At 40.7% G+C, this 18,570-nt stretch overlaps 1 protein-coding gene across 15 annotated transcripts in view; it reads left to right on the top strand.

Annotated features, from left to right (window-relative positions):
• PLCB4 (phospholipase C beta 4) overlaps nt 1–18,570 on the top strand; it is a 236,956-nt gene that overhangs the window by 141,631 nt on the left and 76,755 nt on the right. For all 15 annotated transcript variants that reach the window (XM_081856853.1, XM_081856849.1, XM_081856850.1 and 12 more), the window contains 4 exons: nt 1,866–1,966; nt 7,138–7,218; nt 8,840–8,899; nt 11,984–12,127. In XM_081856853.1, the coding sequence (XP_081712979.1) occupies nt 1,883–1,966; nt 7,138–7,218; nt 8,840–8,899; nt 11,984–12,127 (369 nt within the window). In that variant the 5' untranslated portion in view covers nt 1,866–1,882. The remainder of the gene's footprint in view (nt 1–1,865; nt 1,967–7,137; nt 7,219–8,839; nt 8,900–11,983; nt 12,128–18,570) is intronic.

An 18,570-nucleotide genomic window follows, 5' to 3' on the forward strand; every position in this document is an offset into this window, starting at 1 on the left:
AGGGTGACAACACAAGAAAGAAGCTTTCCCGTGGTGGCTCCCTGTTTGTGGAATGCTCTCCCTGGGGAGGCTTGCCTGGAGCCTTCATTGCATATCTTTTTTTTTCTTTTGAATAATATTTATTCAAATTTTGAAAATTACAAAAAGGAACAATAAAAAAGAAAAATAACAAAGCCATAAAAAATACAAACAAACAATTAAAAAAACAACAGATCAGACCTTTACATAGCTTTCTTTCCTTTACTTATTTCCTTGACCTCCTCACACCTCCCTTTTTTTGTATTCTAGTTCAGTTAGATGTTTCAGCAAATCCTTTCCAGCTTTGTTTTTATCCTAATAATTTATCTTAATATACTGTAATTCTCGTCTTTCACCAATTAATAAATCAATTTTAACCTAATCCTTTATATCATTTCTGCTAAAACCACATTACTTCATTCCAACAACCTTCTAACATTCCTTAATTTTACAATGTTTCTGTAAATAAACTTTGAATTTTTTCCAATCTTCTTCCACCAACTCTTCACCTTGGTCTCGGATTCTGCCAGTCATTTCCGCCAGTTCCATCTAGTCCATCATTTTCATCTGCCACCTTCATTGCATATCTTTAGGCACCAGGCAAAAACATTTCTCTTCAAGAAAGCATTAACATCCCATGGCCCTGTGGAAAGGGTGTTAATTGCTTTTGTTTGTTTTGTCTTTATTTTGTTTGTTTTGTCATTATATTTGTGTTTTCATTTATTTATTTTTACATTATCAACTGCCCTGTGATCTTCAGGCGATATACAAATTCAGTGTAATAAAAAACTCAAATCGGCAGTAAACTAAAGAGAGATTTAAAAACTATCTAGAGCAATGGGAGAAACTCTGGCGAGAGGATATACGATTTACTGCCTCATATACAATTAAAGAAGATTTTGTAAAGATGTTCTATAGGTAGTACTTAACACCAGTTAAGTTGGCAAAGATATATAAATTGAAATCCAACCTCTGTTGGAGATGTGGTGGAGAAATAGGAACAACAATACATATGTGGTGGAGGTGTGAGGAAATTAAGAAATTTGGGATAGTAGTACACAAAGAACTAAAGAAGATGTTGAAATATCAATAACAAAAAAACCAGAGACAATATCTCCTTGGATTGATAGATGATGAGATACCACCGGGGGGGGGGATTTTTCTATATGCAAGTACAGCTGCTAGAATAGTGATTGCTGCTAGGTGGAAGTCAAAAACTATACCCACAAAGGAGGAATGGATTTGTAAACTAAATGAATATTTAATTTTGGCAAAATTAACTGCTATAATAAGAAATCAGTCAAATCAAAAATTAAAAAAGGAGTGGAAATGTTTTGATGAATATATGGCAAAATACTGCTAAAAAAAAGATATGCTAATATGCCTAGATTAACAGGTGAAGTACTGGATGGAAGAAAAATTAGTAAGGAAAGATGATAAGAATATATAGATGATTTGAGAAGGTCGTAGAATGCAAAGATTATTGTAAATTGTATAATGTGGAGGAAATTGAGTGGGGGCGGAGGGAAGTGGGAGGAAGGAGAAAAGAATAATATGATGGATTGAGGAAATAGAAATGTAAATGTATGGGGTGATGGGGAGGAAATGGTGTTAGCTTTGGTACATCTGTATTGTAATGTAATATGTGAAAACCAATAATAATAATAATAATAATAATAATAATAATAATAATAATAATAATAATACAGAGATTTTTTTTTTAAAAAAAAAACCTATTCTCTGGTCAGAAACCAAACTGTGTTTCCTTACCAGGCGAGAGAACATGTTCATCCTAGTCTTTGCAGTTTTACATTCCACTTGCCTCACTTTTGCTTGTTTTGTTACAGGGTGGCAGTTCTATATAATGGCAAAGCCATATGAATTTAACTGGCAGAAGCCAGTTCCATCCTTTCTACAAGATGGAGCCGTGTTTGACAGATATGAAGAGGTAAGGCGACTTCCTTAATATTGCCCTGGAGCAAAACATTGAAACCTGCAGTTTGAAGGCAAGCAAGGAGTCTTTGCCTCTAGAAAAGGGAAGGCCAACTGCTCAGACCGGGGGTGGGGGGCGGCATAATAATAATAATAATAATAATAATAATAATAATAATAATTTATTATTTATACTCCGCCCATTTGGCTAGGTTTCCCCAGCCACTCTGGGCGGCTCCCAACAGAATATTAAAAACATGATAAAAGATCAAACATTAAAAACTTTCCTAAACAGGGCTGCTTTCAGATGTCTTCTAAAAGTCAGGTAGTTGTTTATTTCCTTGACACCTGATGGGAGAGCATTCCACAGGGCAGGTGCCACTACCAAGAAGGCCTTCTGCCTGGTTCCCTGTAACCTTACTTCTCGCAGGGAGGGAACAGCCAGAAGGCCCTCGGAGCTGGACCTCAGTGTCCGGGCTGAACCATGGGGGTGGAGACGCTCCTTCAGGTAACCTGGGCCAAAACTGCAAGACTTTGATATGCAACTCATGGGCCATACTCTGCCATGTCATGTGCTGCCTCCTCTAAGCTGACTAAGTGAGGCACAAGGATCTGGCAGGGTTTTAGAGCCCTTACATCTTCTTCCCAAAGTTCTGCAGCTCCCATTAGCACCAGCCAACATGTCCAATGGTTTGGGGCTGATGGCAGCGTTAAGTCAAATGACATCCGGCTACCACAGTTGTACGCAGTGAATGCAAATCATCAGCACACACAGGAAAGTCATGGAACAGTGTGCATACCTTGTTAGAAATAATAGTAATAAAGAATGTTTTTCTGTGTTTACTTATTCACGTGTTTGCAAAACCACAGTGAACAGCATGGGATAATACACTCTTTCAGTTCATTACTAGGGCTTTGAATTTGACTCGATACATGCACATGTTAAGAGTGGAAAGAACAAGGGATGCTTCCAAAATTCCCCTTTTTTGAATCTGGCCCTTGTTTTTGCAGTGCTGAATAACCAGGTCCCAATCATAGACTAGAACTGAATTATTAGCAGTGTGATCCTATACACGTCAGTGCAGATATTTGGGTAAATGTGAATAGAATTGCAACCTCTGTTTGCCAAAAAATAAAATAAAATAAAATCTCTGGGCATTTGTTGACATTGCAAAGGCGACGGTGCATAATTAGCTCTTATCACAACATATATATTTTTTAGGACCCACCTTGTTTCAGTATTTATAAATTGCTTTAAACTATTTTTAACATTGCATTTTAATTACTGTAACCTGCCTTGGGGCAGAGAGTGCATAATTAGCAAAAAAAACCCTTCCATTGCTACTATTTGTGTTATTTTTTTGCTTACTTGCAGGTAAGCCATGCTCTTCACCATATTAAATGATTTACATTGACTAATAATAATAATAATAATAATAATAATAATAATAATTTATTATTTATACCCCGCCCATCTGGCTGGGTTTCCCCAGCCACCCTGGGTGGCTTCCAACAAAACACCAAAATACAATAACCTATTAAACATTAAAAGCTTCCCTAAACAGGGCTGCCTTCAGATGTCTTCTAAAAGTTTGGTAGTTATTTTTCTCTTTGACATCTGGTGGGAGGGTGTTCCACAGGGTGGGTTCCACCACCGAGAAGGCCCTCTGCTTGGTTCCCTATAACTTGGCTTTTCACAGCGAGGGAACCACCAGAAGGCCCTCAGCGTTGGACCTCAGTGTCCGGGCAGAACGATGGAGGTGGAGATGCTCCTTCATGTATACTGGACCGAGGCTGTTTAGGGCTTTAAAGGTCAGCACCAACACTTTGAATCGTGCTCGGAAACTTACTGGGAGCCAGTGTAGTTTTTCAAGACCGATGTTATGTGGTCCTGGCGGCCACTCCCAGTCACCAGTCTAGCTGCCTCGTTCTGGATTAGTTGTAGTTTCTGGGTCACCTTCAAAGGTAGCCCCACATAGAGCGCATTGCAGTAGTTCAAGCGAGAGATAACTAGAGCAGTGTTTCCCAACCTTGTGCCTCCAGCTGTTTTTGAACTACAACTCCCATCATCCCTGACTAGCAAGACCAGTGGCAAGGGATGATGGGAATTATAGTCCAAAAACAGCTGGAGGCACAAGGTTGGGAAACACTGAACTAGAGCATGGACCACTCTGGTGAGACAGCCTGTGGTTGGGGTGGGTTTTTTTTTTTTTTTGGAAAATGGAAATCACAACAGTTTAATTCTGTTACCAACTTTGTAGATCCCCCAATGAGAAATGAATATTGAGCGGGGGGGTGACACACATTACCAGACAGCAGTGTAATGGCTGCCAGAAAAGGATACCAGCCCAGTTACATCTCAGTTCAGACCAGCGGATGTCTTTCAAAAGCTGGCTATTCAGTTCCAGCAAGACACACTTATTGCAAGCTCATTCAATATAATTTCCATATCTGTAAACTCTTTAAAAGAGGATAGCTCTGAGGAATGTGGGAGGGAAGATACGGTGTTTGCAAAAGAGAACATTTCTAGCCTGTTTCCTTTTTATTTGATCATGCGATCTACAGTCTTTTTGAGGAATGGATTTGTTTAACTAGATTTGCGGGGCTCGAATGATGCCTTAGCAAACTTAATGTAAACAGAACCTCCGGCTAATCTATCAAGCACTATAGATTAGCTTGAAGCTCTGTTTAGCGAGACGATAATAAAACAAAAAATAAGTCCCACCAAATCCCTTTAGTATTATTTTGCTTCATTCCATAATCTCTTGAAATGAAGAAAAGATATTTTTAAATATTAAAGCCTGCCAAGACAGCAAGAGATCTTATCTCCCACATTCATGGTGGCAGCAAATAAACGACCGAGGAACAGTATGGCTTACTCAAGTTTCTTCTTTGCAAAAGGACTCTTCGCCACTCAGTTTATGCACACGCCCACAAAGCAAATACTGTCTCCTAAACTTAGAAGTTCAGCTGGTTTTAGAAATGCACCGATGCTTTTCACTTGGGCATGACACCAGAACAGAGGCAGTGCTGGATTTACGTAGAAGCTAAACAAGCTATAGCTTAGGGCCCCACTCTCTTGGGGCACCCCAAAAAATCCAAACTGAAAAAATACTTGGATAAAATACATATTTTGTTATGTGCAAATGGCTTTAGATACCCATTAGGTTTATCAATTACCATATAGCATATGTTCAACACAAAAAAAAGCAACAATTTGTTGTTGACAAAGGACAGCTGGACATATGAAGGGCCCCATTATCTTCAGTAGCTTAGGGCCTCATCAAACCTAAATCCGGGCCTGAGCAGAGGTACAGTGGTGCCTCTAGTTACAAACTAAATTTGTTATGGAGGGCCGTTCTTAACCTGAAACCATTCTTAACCTGAGGTACCATTTTAGCTAATGGGGCCTCCTGCTGCTGCTGCGCCACCGCCTCACGATTTCTGTTCCCATCCTGAGGTAAAGTTTGCAACCCGAGGTACTAATTCTGGGTTAGTGGAGTCTGTAGCCCGAAGTGTTTGTAACCCAAGGTACCACTGTATCACCATCCAGTGTGCAGGACACCGAAATGTCTCAAAATGACTTACATACAGGATAAAAATAGCAATGACAAGAAAAAAATACAGTGGTACCTCGGGTTACATACGCTTCAGGTTACAGACTCCGCTAACCCAGAAATAGTACCTCGGGTTAAGAATTTTGCTTCAGGATGAGAACAGAAATCATGCGGCGGCGGTGTGGCGGCAGCAGGGGGCCCCATTAGCTAAAGTGGTGCTTCAGGTTAAGAACAGTTTCAGGTTAAGAACGGACCTCTGGAACGAATTAAGTACTTAACCCAAGTTACCACTGTAAAACCAAATTTTAAAACAGAGATAAAACAAGTTCTTAAGTGCTTGCACATCATACAGTAATACCTCGGCAAATGTCCGCCTTGTCTAGTGTCCGTTCCGGTGAACATCTGCAGCAAACCCAAAAGGACCGGAACGAGTTACTTCCAGGTTTGCCACTTGCGCATGTGCAGAAGTGCTAAATCGTGCTTCGTGCATGCACAGAAACGCAAACAGCTCCCTGCACGTGCGCAGACGTGGGACTTTGCCCTGCGTCCTTTTTGGGTAGCGGCCGGGGCTCTGGAACGGATCCCGGCTGCAAACGAGGTACTACTATACTTAAAAGGAAGAGCTTAAAAGAGGCTACAGACATAACTAATGACACCTGTTTTGCTCCTCTGGAGAGAGCCTTCCACAAGTGGGGAGCCACCACTGAAAAGGCCCATTCTCATGCTGTCACTCTCAGCATCTCCTTCAGAAAGCGCATCTGGAGAAGGGCCTCAGAAGATGAATGCCGTATCTGGGTCACTTCAAGTGGGGAAAGGCAGTTGCTGATGTACCAGGGCCCTGAGCTGAATAAGGTTTTAAAGATCAAAACCAGCACTTTGAATTGAGCTTGGAAACTGATCAATAGCCAGTAAAGCCATGCTAAGATTGCTGTCAACGTGATCAGACCCATCTTGCCCCATCCAGTAGTCTGGCTGCTGAATTCTACAGTTTCCAAGCTATCTTCATGTGCTTGGAATGTATTGCAGAAACCTCGTTTAGAGTGCGGCGAAGAAAAGCTTGGCTATTCCTGTCCCAGTGGGGTTTTTTTTAGCTGGGTCACCAACCGAACCAGAGAGGCCTGTAAGACACCACACAGGTTATTTGGATGAGGCCCTGCCCTAGGTGAAATCTACGCACATATAAAAACGCTGTGGAAATTCTTTTTTTAAAAAAACAAAACATTTTGAAAAATATTTTGAATTTTGCATAGTGCACTGTCTCCATCTAGTGTCACATTTGTATACTGCACTTCACAACACATTTAAAATGTTTTATTTGTAGTTGTATAGCTGATTCCCTAGTCACTTGAGTTTCCCCAAGCCTAAGAAGTCTGGGTAAGATGTTGCAGTTGTCATGTTGCAACATCTGTAAGAAGAGGGGACATTAGCCCTGAATCAGCACTGTGTGAATTGAGTCCTAGTTGTAGGGTTCATCTTTTGGGGTCTCTGTATATTTAACATAGTGGTTTGTGGGGGCATTATGAATTTTAAACTATTTTGTTTCTGAACCAAATAAAAACGGAGGTTGCTACTCTGTAGACCTTTTATTTAACTTGAAGCACTGAATATTTTTCTTTTTGCCTGTCGACAGGAATCTTTCGTCTTTGAACCAAACTGTCTCTTTAAAGTGGATGAATTTGGCTTCTTTATCACATGGAAAAGTGAAGGAAAGGTACTGTTTCCAGTGACTTCGATATCATGACTTTCTCTCTGGAGTACTTACCTCTCCGATCTTTGAAATGTGGAATGTGTGTTTGTGATAAAGCAAACTGCTGCCTGTTCCATCATGAAACACAACTCCTAAATACCTTGGGCAGCAAATCCCCAAAGCATCAGTTAGGCAGTAAAGCTCCATGGACCATAGTGGAACTTACTTCTGAGTAAACATGCATAGGATCGCACAGGTACTGTATTTTTCGCTCTATAAGACACACTTTTCCCCTCCTAAAAAGTAAGGGGAAATGTGTGTGCGTCTTATGGAGTGAATGCAGGCTGCGCAGCTATCCCAGAAGCCAGAACAGTGAAAGGGATCGCTGCACAGCACTGCCTCTTGCTGTTCTAGCTTCTGGCTTGGCCCCTCTGTCCCTTCCCCCACCTCCCAGAAAAGCCCCCAAGAGCCACACTCCCTTTAAAGAGCCGTGTGGAGCGTGTGTGTGGCTCGTGAAAGGGAGCGCTGAGCAGAGCCTGGGATGCATCCCAGGCATGTAAAGAATACTTTTTTTCTTGCATTCCCCCTCTAAAAACTAGGTGCGTCTTATGGTCAGGTATGTCTTATGGAGTGGAAAATACAGTAATTTGTTGAGGAGGAATCCACAAGTGGAAGCACATTTTACAGTGGTGCCTCGCAAGACGAAATTAATTCGTTCCGCGAGTCTCTTCGTCTTGTGGTTTTTTCGTCTTGCGAAGCACGGCTGTTAGCGGCTTAGCAGCTATTAGCGGCTTAGCGGCTATTAACGGCTTAGCGGCTTAGAAAAAGGGGGGGAAAGGAAAAAAACTCGCAAGAACTCGCAAGACGTTTCATCTTGCGAAGCAAGCCCATAGGGAAATTCGTCTTGCGAAGCACCTCAAAAGACGGAAAACTCTTTCGTCTAGCGAGTTTTTCGTCTTGCAAGGCATTCGTCTTGCGGGGCACCACTGTACCTCCACCCCACTCCACCCCTTTTATTTTAGTTAACTGGGGAGAGGAACAATATTTCGGGCACCTCTTCTCTCCCAGCAACCATTTACTTACTGTAGGGAGGAGAGATTTGCTGAGCAGCACTGTGTTCTGCAGAGTTAGAAAATGGGATGGAAATGCAGAGAGTTGTATTACTATAGTGCTAATGGCTTGGTGATGGCCTTGGGGATATGTAATCCTGGTCCTTTCTCTGCTAGTCTCTCTATGCCCACTTCTGTGCTGGCAGCTGTTATGGGAGCCTAGCAACAGCCCAACTTTGATCCCTTCTTGTGACCTTCTCTCAGGATTTATCCCACCTTTTCTGTGTATTTGATGTGAAGACACAAAATGGAGGAGAAAGGACTTGGGTGTGATGTGTAGTTGCTAAATGTGTGTAGCTTTGTAGCCAAAATTATATTATATCGCCATCATCAACATCATCACATCATTCACATTGAAGTGGTGAAATCACCTTGATCTGTATGCTTGAACTGAAATGAACAGAATACACACTGCTTTGTGTTAACTGCGATTGCGAATTCTACTCCAGCTTTGCTTTCTGCTATAGTACCTATTTTAATGTGATCTTTATTATAACCAAACCCTTGAGATTTTCCTGTTTCCTTTGTCATTCCAGGAAGGGCAAGTTTTGGAATGCTCTCTGATCAATAGTATTCGCTTTGGAGCCGTGCCAAAGGTATTTCTGTAATTCTCTTTAATGGTATTGTCTTAAACAATAAGTGTTGACTTGGGTCGTGGAGTTTACTTTGTAAGGTTGCTATCAACAAAACTTCTGAAAACCCAGCTTCCTCGATGGCCCCTTTAGTCTTCAAAGCAACAACTTCAGTTTTCTTCCAGAGCTTCAGCATATGCATAAATGCCTAAAAATTCCGGCCATAGTTAAGTGTTTTTAAGTTCCGTCAAATTTCATTTTTTAAGCATGTTCTTAAGTTTCACCATTTCAATTAGCAGGACTAAAAAATGCTGTCTTTGGGCCGAAGTATTGGGAAATATTAGAAAAAGATGGAGATAACTGGAAATTGCAGACTCAGGAGAAAATGAAAGACAAAGTGCGAGATTGGTTACACTATGCTCAGATTAAAGAAGTTTTTAAACTTGATAAAAAGTTAGGATTCCAGGTGGAAAAATCGAAGTTAGAAACGGAACTGTTAGAGCCTAAGACTAAGGTACTTTCAAGAATGTATAACTTGCTGTTAAAATGGAACACACAAGATGAAATGGTTAAATCGGCTATGATAAAGTGGGCACAGGACATTGGGTATAATATTATGCTTGAGGACTGGGAAAAGTTATGGACTACTGGGCTGAATTTCACTGCATGTAATGCTTTGAAAGAAAATGTAATGAAAATGATATATAGATGGTACATGACCCCAGTCAAACTTGCAAAAATATACCACTTGTCTGATAATAAGTGTTGGAAATGTAAGGAAAATGAGGGAACGTTCTTTCACCTTTGGTGGACTTGCCCCAAAGTGAAGGCTTTCTGGGAAATGATATATAATGAGCTGAAAAAGGTATTTAAGTATACCTTCCTTAAGAAACCAGAGGCCTTCCTTTTGGGTATTGTTGGCCAAGGGGTGTTAAAGAAGGATCGAACATTTTTTATGTATGCATCAACAGCAGCAAGGATACTCGTTGCCAAGCATTGGAAAACTCAAGATCTACCCACACTGGAAGAGTGGCAGATGCAACTGATAGACTATATGGAACTGGCCGAGATGACGGGCAGCATCCGAGACCTGGGAGAGGAGACGGTGGAAGAAGACTGGAAAAAAATTAAGATTTATTTGCAAAAATATTGTAAATTGTATGAATGTTAAGCAGGATGCTTGATCATAAACAATTTGGCACCATCGAAACAGATGAAGTGAATTATGAAGATAAGTTAAATTCAAGAAAAAATCAAATTTTTAGATAACTATTAGGCTAAGTTTAATGTTTTAATGAGTGAAATGAATATATCTAAAATTTAAGATATAACATTGGAAAATTAGATTGCAAGGTGGGGACAAGGTGATAAATTGCTGGATTAATTTTTATAAATTTGGGACGCAGGAGCGGGAGATGTGAGGAAGTCCAAAGAGGACAAGAAAATATGTTATAAAAAGTGATATTTTTGTATGTTTTGTTTTGTGTGTTGTAACTAATTTTTTTTTAAATAAATATATATATATATAAAAATGCTGTCTTTGTGGGTGAAGCTTGCCCAAAGTTTTCTTCCAATTAAATTTTAGACACAGCTTCAAACAGAGAGCCATCAAACACTTATAAAAATGTATGACCATTATTAAGATAAGGGTTTAATGTATTCATTCATTGGCATTCCGATCTACAAGAAGATGTTGCCATGCAAATGAGCTTTCCTGATTTTAAGCGACAAACTGGAAATCTCTTTACATCAGAGTAACATGATAGGGTCTGTACAATAAATCTCCAATCTACATATTCCTTCAGTTCTGGCTTGCATGCAGACTACAGGGTGATAATCTGTTTTTCAGATTTGTAGTTTTTTAAAAAACAATTCTTTCCCCCTAACCTTCCTGAGATTGTTGAAGTGGCAGAAACAAGGCCGACCAGTTCTGCAACTGGTTGCAAAACACAATCTTCTGAAGACATAGATTGGTAAACATAAGAGTCAGCCATATGTCACACTGCCCCCAGTGCCATTTATAAAAGGTGTGACCTGCAACGGTGATCATAGCTTAGAGAGTTGACCTATGACTGGACCATGTTTTATGAAAATGCAAACCATCGTGCTGTGGAAAGGAAAAACAGAAGTGCAATTGAGCAAAAGAACAGTCGTTGGAAATTGATTCCCTTTTTCCAGAAATATGATTGCGGTATCCTGCCTTTAAAGAGCATCTTCATAAATAACCTAGAATCATGGTGTGTCAGCTCCTAAAGGTTGAATTTTAACAAGTTGCCACCAGCTTTGTGGCATATAAAGTTTCCGCCTTCTGGAACAAGGCCTTTGTGACATCATCTTGCTTGGACTACTGCAATGCGCTCTATGTGGGGCTACCTTTGAAGGTGACCCGGCAACTACAACTAATCCAGAATGCGGCAGCTAGACTGGTGACTGGGAGCGGCTGCTGAGACCATGTAACACTGGTCCTAAAAGACCTACACTGGCTCCCAGTACGTTTCCAAGCACAATTCAAAGTGTTGGTGCTGACCTTTAAAGCCCTAAACGGCCTCAGTATACCTGAAGGAGTGTCTCCACCTCCATCGTTCTGCCTGGACACTGAGGTCCAGCTCTGAGGGCCTTCTGGCTGTTCCCTCACTGTGAGAAGCCAAGTTACAGGGAACCAGGCAGAGGGCCTTCTCGGTAGTGGCACCCTCCCTGTGGATCTCCCTCCCACCAGATGTCAAAGAGAAAAACAACTACCAAAGTTTTAGAAGACATCTGAAGGCAGCCCTGTTTAGGGAAGCTTTAAATGTTTAATAGATTATTGTATTTTAGTGTTCTGTTGGAAACCGCCCAGAGTGGCTGGGGAAACCCAGCCAGATGGGCAGGGTATAAATAATAAATTATTATTATTATTATTATTATTATTATTATTATTTGTATTACAAATACTCAGCTGTGCCGTGAATGCTTTCAAACTGTGGACTTGAAGCATTGATAAAAAAAAAATATTTAGCAAAGGTGAATAAGAAATGTTTACATGTTAAATATTTGAGGTGGGGGAAGCGAACAAAATTCCTTTCTGTTTTAGCTCTGGACGTCTAACAAGGCATTCATTGTCTCTAACAGGATCCAAAAATATTAGCTGCTCTCGAGGCTGTTGGCAAGACAGAAAATGAACTTGAAGGGAAAATAGTTTGTGTCTGTAGCGGCACAGATCTGGTGAACATCAGCTTCACGTATATGGTAGCAGAAAGCACCGAAGATGCTAAGGTATTGTATATTTAAGCATTGCTATTCTATATAAAATTCCAAGTGTTCTACTGAAGGATAACAAGTTCTCATTTGGACACAGATCTGTGGAAATTGAAATGGGATTGTGCATGTTGCAAAAATTGAGCTAATGTTTCCATTGAACCTAATGCAGTGCTTTCCCAAATGTTTGGGTGTTCCCCCCATTTGGGAAAATGTTAGAATGGCAATTTAGGAAGTGTGTCCGTGTGTGATAAAAAGTTTGCATTGCAGTGAAAGATGTAATCTGCAACTCTTCAAAGTAAGACTGCTGGGAGACTTTTGTTAAATATCACTTAAACCTTGGCTTTCATTTGAAGAAGAATGGAAAAGAATACAATTATAATCTTGGTTTTGTTTTCAAAAGGGCATGATGATGTATTTATCCTTTGCGAACTGTCGAGCCTGAGTGCAAAAAATAAAATATCTGATGCTTGATGAAATGAAAACAAAAACGTATTTCAAGCACTTTGTATTGTGGATACGTGAATTAAGGGCCTATGGACATGTTGAGATGCCATATACTGAGTTAAATCATTGGTTAATTTAGCCTGGCAGAGGCTTTCCAAAAATTTAAAGGTTCCCCAACAGCAAACCAGAGATGCCAAGAATCAGTACTGGAACCTCCTGCATTTCAAACATGTGCACGTAACACCAAATTATGGAGCCACCCCAATTTGCTTTCTGCTACAAGTGTTCTCTTGTATTCTGTTTTCTTTTTAAGATTATGCTAATATAGTCATGCTTCTTGCAGTGAAGTTTGCATTAAAAGCCTCCCAACTCAGAAAAGCCTACTGAGATAAGATTTGTCTGTGTACATATTATAAGGATTTTATCATATCTGTTTTAATACGTTTTGGAGATTGTTTGCTTTCCCCCTTTCTTCTTTATATGCTTTTTGGTTATAATTCTGCTATGCTATCCTATAACGAATTTGCAATTTTGAAAAACTTCTTTAAAAAATATTATCTCTGCGATGATAATGGTCATGTTTATAACGAATAGTTTCCCCCCCATCTGGAGTCCAGTGAAATTACTTTTGATTTACCATAGCAAAGCAGAATGGCTTGCTTCCCTTTTGGTGGATACGGTATTTAAGAGGCTTTTTCAGTAAATAGTTTCCCTCCAAAGATCGACGGTGTAGAGCTGACCCCATTTGTTCGATTCCTAGAAGCTCCAGTGCACATAACATTTCAAAGCAATTACAATATGTCTGGGCATATATTCTCATGGACAGTTCCCAGGAATACCAAAGATCCCAGTTACACAGTTTGGAGTACCGTAGTCACTTATAGACGAGGTTTCATTACATCCTAGAAAAACTGCTTCACCAGCACAGTCCGCTACGAGCGAAAGAGAGAGGCTCTCTTTCAACATTTTTTGCAGGAGATAAATATCTCTAAGGCAACCCCCTGCCATAATAGCTTTAGAGCAGCTATGTATTGGTATAAAAAGGTAAAGGGACCCCTGACCATTAGGTCCAGCCGTGGCCGACTCTGGGGTTGTGGCGCTCATCTCGCTTTATTGGCCAAGGGAGCCGGCATACAGCTTCCAGGTCATGTGGCCAGCATGACTAAGACACTTCTGGCGAAGCAGAGCAGTGCACGGAAATGCCGTTTACCTTCCTGCCAGAGTGGTACTTATTTATCTACTTGCACTTTGACGTGCTTTCGAACTGCTAGGTTGGTAGGAGCAGGGACCGAGCAACGGGAGCTCACCTTGTCACGGGGATTCGAATCGCTGACCTTCTGATCGGCAAGTCCTAGGCTCTGTTGTTCAACCCACAGCACCACCCGCGTCACATGTATCGGTATATTCCATGCTTATTGTGTGGCAAGACCCCCAAGCCGATCCCCCATTAGAATAAAGAAATTCACACAGACATGGATATTTTGTTTAAGGTTTTGGGCAAAATCTTGGCCACAACTTTATTGATTACAGGAATGAGAGCGGTATTGGCTTAGGCATTGGCAAGACCATATCTGACTCCTGCCCCCTTTGCGGGAAGCCTGTAAGGGTAAACCACCTGTAATGGTTGTAAGGGGGTTACTTGTGCGTAAATTGCCTTCGGTTTAGTTTGATTGCTTGCCCAACCATGCTTAGGCTCACAGCTCGCCCTCCGTGACCTGTTAGTCACTTGCAGAATCCGTCAGTGGGCGTTTCTTGAACCTCTTCCAGCATAAAAGCTGTTTGACGCCAAGTCTCCACCTATGTTCCCTGCGCGGAACTCGTCTGCGCAAGTAAGGGGAAGGCTGGGGCGTGCCAGCGCGCTCTCCACTAGTTTCTGGTGAAAGGTCTCGGAGCCCTGTCACCAATTCCTCCATCTCCCTCTCTTCTCTACTGGTGTTACGCTGAATTCCTTCCCCCCTGCTGGTCCCCTCTCGCTCTGGAGCCCTGCCTCCACCTCTCGCTCTGATGTCAGTTCCCTGACACCACCCAAAGGGAAATTGCTTCGGGGGAACCCGCCTGCATCTCCCCTGGTGTTCCCAGAGGCCCGGCATGGCCCTAGCCCCTCAAGCAGACTTCGGACAGGATCCTGGCCCCAGCTTCCTTTAACAGAATACCCTTGAAATGGAGGGGCTGGCGATGTCCGACCTCCCTTCCCCATTCAACAATAAGCCAATGCCTAACCGCCAAACCTTACAAAGTTGTGACGATTGCTAAGAGGTAGGCAAAAACCAAGTGGCCCGTGCCAAGTTGCCAAATGGAAAAAAATCCTACCAATCTCTGACTCAAGACGGGCAACCAACCGAAGTTCAACGCAAGGCACTTAAATTAAAGGGAGGGTGGGCGAGTGTTTGGCAGCGCGAAGCAGGAGCCTGGCACACGTCACACTGCTGCTTTTATATTTCCCCCCACAATCATCCTTCAAAATGATTGGGCAATAGCCCTGGGTGATTGTGGTGCCACCCCCCGGTGTAAGGGTAATAGCTCCACCCACACCAGGGGGGGGCAGTTTGAGGGACTGCCCGCAACCAGGACCATCTATTAAGATGATCCCATTTTCTAAGAGCACAGGGAAAGCTACTGGGCCATATTTAGTGGGACAAAACAAAAACGCCCCAAAACCTAGATCCTCATCCCGCCTTTGAAATCTCGGTAATGTCCCAGATGAATGGCAACCCTATTTTCATGTCCTAGCTGATTCATCCCATTAAATAGCCATGTGAGAAGTCTCCGCGCAATTTTATATACACTCATTGAATAGCAGTGGGCTGACTTCCAGCTCAGTTTTAATTTTGTTATGAACATTATGGCATGTGTGTATATCAGTTCATATCGAGGAAAGATAACATTCTCGAGAAGATGCTACTTTAGGGAACAGAGCCTAAGTGCAAATAGGCTACCAGGGAAAACACAATCTTAACTTAGCGGCCGAGAGCATTTAATGGCATCTTAAACTCAAGCATATTTGCAAAACCGCTATTCACATTTAATGGCCAATACGTCTACAGTACTCATTGCTGTGAATATACTATTGCTATGAATATACTATTAACCATGGTTTGATAATGTGCTTTATGTACCACAAGTGTTGTTAGTTGTGAAGTTGAGTGTTTTTGCATTTCTGCTCTTTTGAAAGGCAGTTGTATGGTAGGGACGCTATTTTTTTTTTATTACAAAAGAAGTTCACCTTTAAATTATCTCCATAATATTCCTTTTAATTTTAGTAGTAACCAGACTGTAAGCACACGCACTGCAATGAGGGGACTTAGGAATCACTCATTATTTTGGGCACTTTGTTTAGGTGTGATCTACTTGAAATAAATGCCCAATGTCTAGGCAGCAATAATTATTATTAAGTTTGTATACTACCCTTCATCTGAAGATCACATGGCTGACAAAATGAACAGACAAAATGCAAAAGAAAAAGAAACCACAATAAAATAGAAACAAAACAATACCCCCCCCCCCAAAAGCACAAATTAAAAGCCATAGAATGTTCATCAGCCAATGACCTGGTTGAAGAGAAACATTCTCACCCGGTGCCTAAAGATATGTAACGAAGGCATCAGGTGAGCCTCCCCAGAGAAAGCATTCCACAAATGGGGAGCCACCACAGAATAGGCCCTGTGTTCTCAAGTTACCACTCTCCAGATCTCTTGTGGAGGAGGCTCAGAGGATGAGCACAGGGTCCAGGTTAATGCATATGGGGAGAAGCGGCCCTTGAGGTATTGTGGCTGGCTTCACAGTTTTTCCTGCAACATGATTTTTGCATAGCACCCACCCACCATGATTCACAATATATTGCCAGGCCAGACTGTTAAATAAAAATAATAATGCATCACTGAACGGAAACAACTTGTGTCAGTGTGAATGGTTGCAGAGCAGAGTGAAGCACTCATGTACTGTGTGTGTATGTGTACACAGTCCTACAATCCTATGGGGAAAGGATTTTACACTACTTTGGGTGAATTTTTTTTTGGAAGAAATGTACTTTTGCATACCTTTAGGTTTCTCCCGGGGTTTGCAAACAACTCACCTGTTTTGCTGTTGAACCAGCTGTGCTGCCAAGCCTAACCAGATATTTCTGTCTCTTCACTCTCAACCTCTTAGTTAAAACTCCAAGATTGAAAAAGAAGTTAGACCTGGCAACTCAAGGAACATCAACTAATAAGTTTTTTTTTTCAGGAAAGCTCTTGAAACCAAGAGATTGCACGATTCAAGGATTAAAGTTTAATAAGAAACTTGATTTGGGAAACTTGCCAGCTCCTTAACTCTGCCCCAGTACTCAGCTATAATGGAGAGCACAAAATGAGGGCAAGGTCATACATAACAAGCTTTCCTGTAGAGGTTACTATATTGAACACGAAACAGGTTTTTGTGGTAATAATCTGAAGCAGGTGTTCGATATTGAGGAGGTGTATTTTGAAGCTCACGGGCTGTACAAACTATGGTCATGTAATTTGTACAGCACAAAGGACGCAGAGCATTCAAACAAGATTTTCACTGCCTCTTCCTTAACTAGCTTCTGAAGATAATGATCCTGATGGACTGTTCTTTTTAACCTATACCTAGGACCTCCCATATTGCAGGATATCAGGCTGTTCTTAATCTACCCATTTCCATACCGAGGCAAAGCTGCTGTCTGCTTGTTTGCTTTCATCTCTCCATTACTGCTCTGCTGTTGGCCAGCAATTTGGGAACTACATTAATCATATTGATTTAAAACCACGATTCTACTTTCAAATGCTGCCAGAGTTTTAAAAAGACCTACAAAGCCACAGAGATAAATGGGGAAAGCTTTGCATATTCCCAGCATATTAATGGGAACTCTCCCTGGATGTATGGCTGCTTGGACCAAGTCCATTGGGCATCTGAAAGACATAGATATATCTATTCAGCTATATGTATGATGATGATTGATTGATTGATGGACTGCCTATTATATTAGTATTCATGCAATTTACAAACACACTAAAAACTGCTAAAAATAGTTCTTAACAGTGCAAAAACCAACTAAGACAGGTTTAAAAACGATACAAAATCAACATCTAGCGTAGACCTTTTATTCTTTTTAATAAATGTATTTATTTGGTTTTTCAGATTAAAGTTTTACAGTCACATATCCAACATACAACATAGAAACAAGATTCCAAAGAATCTCCTGGACTTCACTCCTCCGCTTTGTGGATCCTATGGTCCGTCATTCCTTCCTGCATCTTTTGTGATAATCCAATTTTTTTAAAAAAGTAATATTTATTAAAGTTTCCACAAGAAAAGTTACAAAAATAATAATAAAAAAGAAAAAAAGACACAAAAAGTACAAACACTGAGAAAAACAAAAACAAATTAAAAACAAATCCCTCTTTCTATATCTTACGGTTCATTTACTTATTTTCATGACTTCCTCACACCTCCCTTTTTTGTATTCCAATTCAAATATTTAATTCAGCAAATCCATTCTCTATTTTCTCTTAATTCTTTGTCTTCACATATTATAATTTCGAGTTTTCATCTAATATCCATCCCTTTTTACATATTCCTTTTAACTTTATTGCTAAAACCACTTCGTTTCATTCCAACATCATTTTAACATTCAATAATTTTACAATTGTTGAAACATTGTAATAATCCAAATTTTTTACCTCTCCATTGTGCCCAAAATTCACCATTAAACTGCAAGTGTTATTCTAATCCTAATAATTTTAAGTGTTTACAATAGTTTTTAAGATAAATAAATTTTCCCCATTCTCCATTATAAAATTTCCCTATTAACATTTTGGTCTTCCAGATTTCTGATTCTTCCGGTCATTTTTGCCATTTCAGCATAATCCATAAATTTAATTTGCCATTCTTCTCTGGTAGGGACTTGATCTTCTTTCCATTTCTGGGCCAATAACATCTATGCAGCCATGGTCGCATACATAAATAGTCTTTTCTGCTCCTTTGGGATTTCGGCGCCTACGTTAGAATTCCTAACA

Source organism: Podarcis erhardii (assembly GCF_964252035.2).
Source record: "Podarcis erhardii genome assembly, chromosome: 3".
NCBI classification, from domain to species: Eukaryota; Metazoa; Chordata; class Lepidosauria; order Squamata; family Lacertidae; genus Podarcis; species Podarcis erhardii.